Here is a 1,113-nt window from a genome sequence, read left to right as displayed (position 1 = left end):
CCCGGGCTCCGCACCCCACCCCCCGCCCTGAAAAACAACGCACAAAAAAAGAAACCCAACAAAAAAAGAGAAAGGAAGAAAGGAAGGAGGCAGCGCCGCTTCCATTTAACTCCCCTTCCACACACGCACGCAGTCCCCTCCTCCCCTTGGACCGCGTCTCCCACGTCCTCGAGAGGAGCCGGAGGAAAAGGAGGAGGAAAAGGGGAGATTTTTATTTTATTTTATTTTTTTTTAATTGCCGGAGGGATCAAGTCGGTGCAAACTCAGCTCTCCTGTAGGAAGGATTGCTCCCCCCTTGTTCTTCCCTCCCACCTAAATCTCCTTTAAGACCTTGCAAGGAAGACTTGGAGGAGCAGAGCGGATCCGGAGTTACTCGTGGATATTTAACCGGAGCGAGGGAGAGGAAGCCCAGTCCTCTCCAGCCCTTGTGTGTGTGAGTGCGTGTGTACAGCAGAACGGGGGGCTGCTCCTTCCTTTGTCTGCTGCCTTCCACTTCCTTTTATTTTTATTTTATTTCGCCTCCCTCTCCCTCCCCGCCGCCGGCACCAACCGCTGCTCCCTCCTCCCGCAGGTCGGCGAATGGACCAGCAGCCCAGCGCCAGGAGCTGCAGCCGGGGAGCGCCAGCCTGCGAGGTGCTGCAGAACGAGCCCTCCATGAACCTCTACATCAACACCACCACGGGCACCCGCTATGAGCTCTCCGTCCCCGTGGAGGAGACGGTGGAAGGGCTGAAGAGGAGGCTGTCTCAGCGGCTCAAAGTGCCTAAGGAGAGGCTGGCTCTCTTGCACAAAGAAAGGTAGGACACGGTGCTCCCCCCACGCTCCCTGCCCCGCGAGGGGCCCTACCGGGGGGGGGGTTCCCCCTCACACCCCCCCGAGCAACGTGGCTGAGGGGGGAGGGGGCTGCCCTCGGACGGGGCTCCCCGAGGCCGCACAAAGGCTGCCGCCTGCCTCCCTCCCCTTCCCTCTGTGCTGCCCCATTTCTCTCCCAGTCCCGCTGCGCCCTCGCCGAGAGGAAGCCGGCTCCTGCGGCCGGGGGGGCTGTTTCGGCCGGGCGGGCTGCGGGCCAGGGCTGCGCGTCGCCGCCGTGCCAGCCGCCCGCCGCCGGGCAGC

At 62.8% G+C, this 1,113-nt stretch overlaps 1 protein-coding gene across 2 annotated transcripts in view; it reads left to right on the top strand.

The window, feature by feature from the left end:
* MIDN (midnolin) overlaps positions 1 to 1,113 on the top strand; it is a 15,973-nt gene that overhangs the window by 2,012 nt on the left and 12,848 nt on the right. The window contains exons 1-2 of one of the 2 annotated variants that reach the window (XM_026064802.1): positions 84 to 433; positions 572 to 797. In XM_026064802.1, the coding sequence (XP_025920587.1) occupies positions 580 to 797 (218 nt within the window). In that variant the 5' untranslated portion in view covers positions 84 to 433; positions 572 to 579. Of the gene's footprint in view, positions 1 to 83; positions 434 to 571; positions 798 to 1,113 lie in introns of those variants that run through there. The other variant, XM_026064803.1, reaches the window with a different exon arrangement.

This window comes from Apteryx rowi, unplaced genomic scaffold (genome assembly GCF_003343035.1).
Source record: "Apteryx rowi isolate R43461 unplaced genomic scaffold, aptRow1 scaffold_220, whole genome shotgun sequence".
NCBI classification, from domain to species: domain Eukaryota; kingdom Metazoa; phylum Chordata; class Aves; order Apterygiformes; family Apterygidae; genus Apteryx; species Apteryx rowi.
The sequence above is the reverse complement of the archived record's forward strand: the minus strand, read 5'-3'. Positions and strand labels throughout refer to the sequence as shown.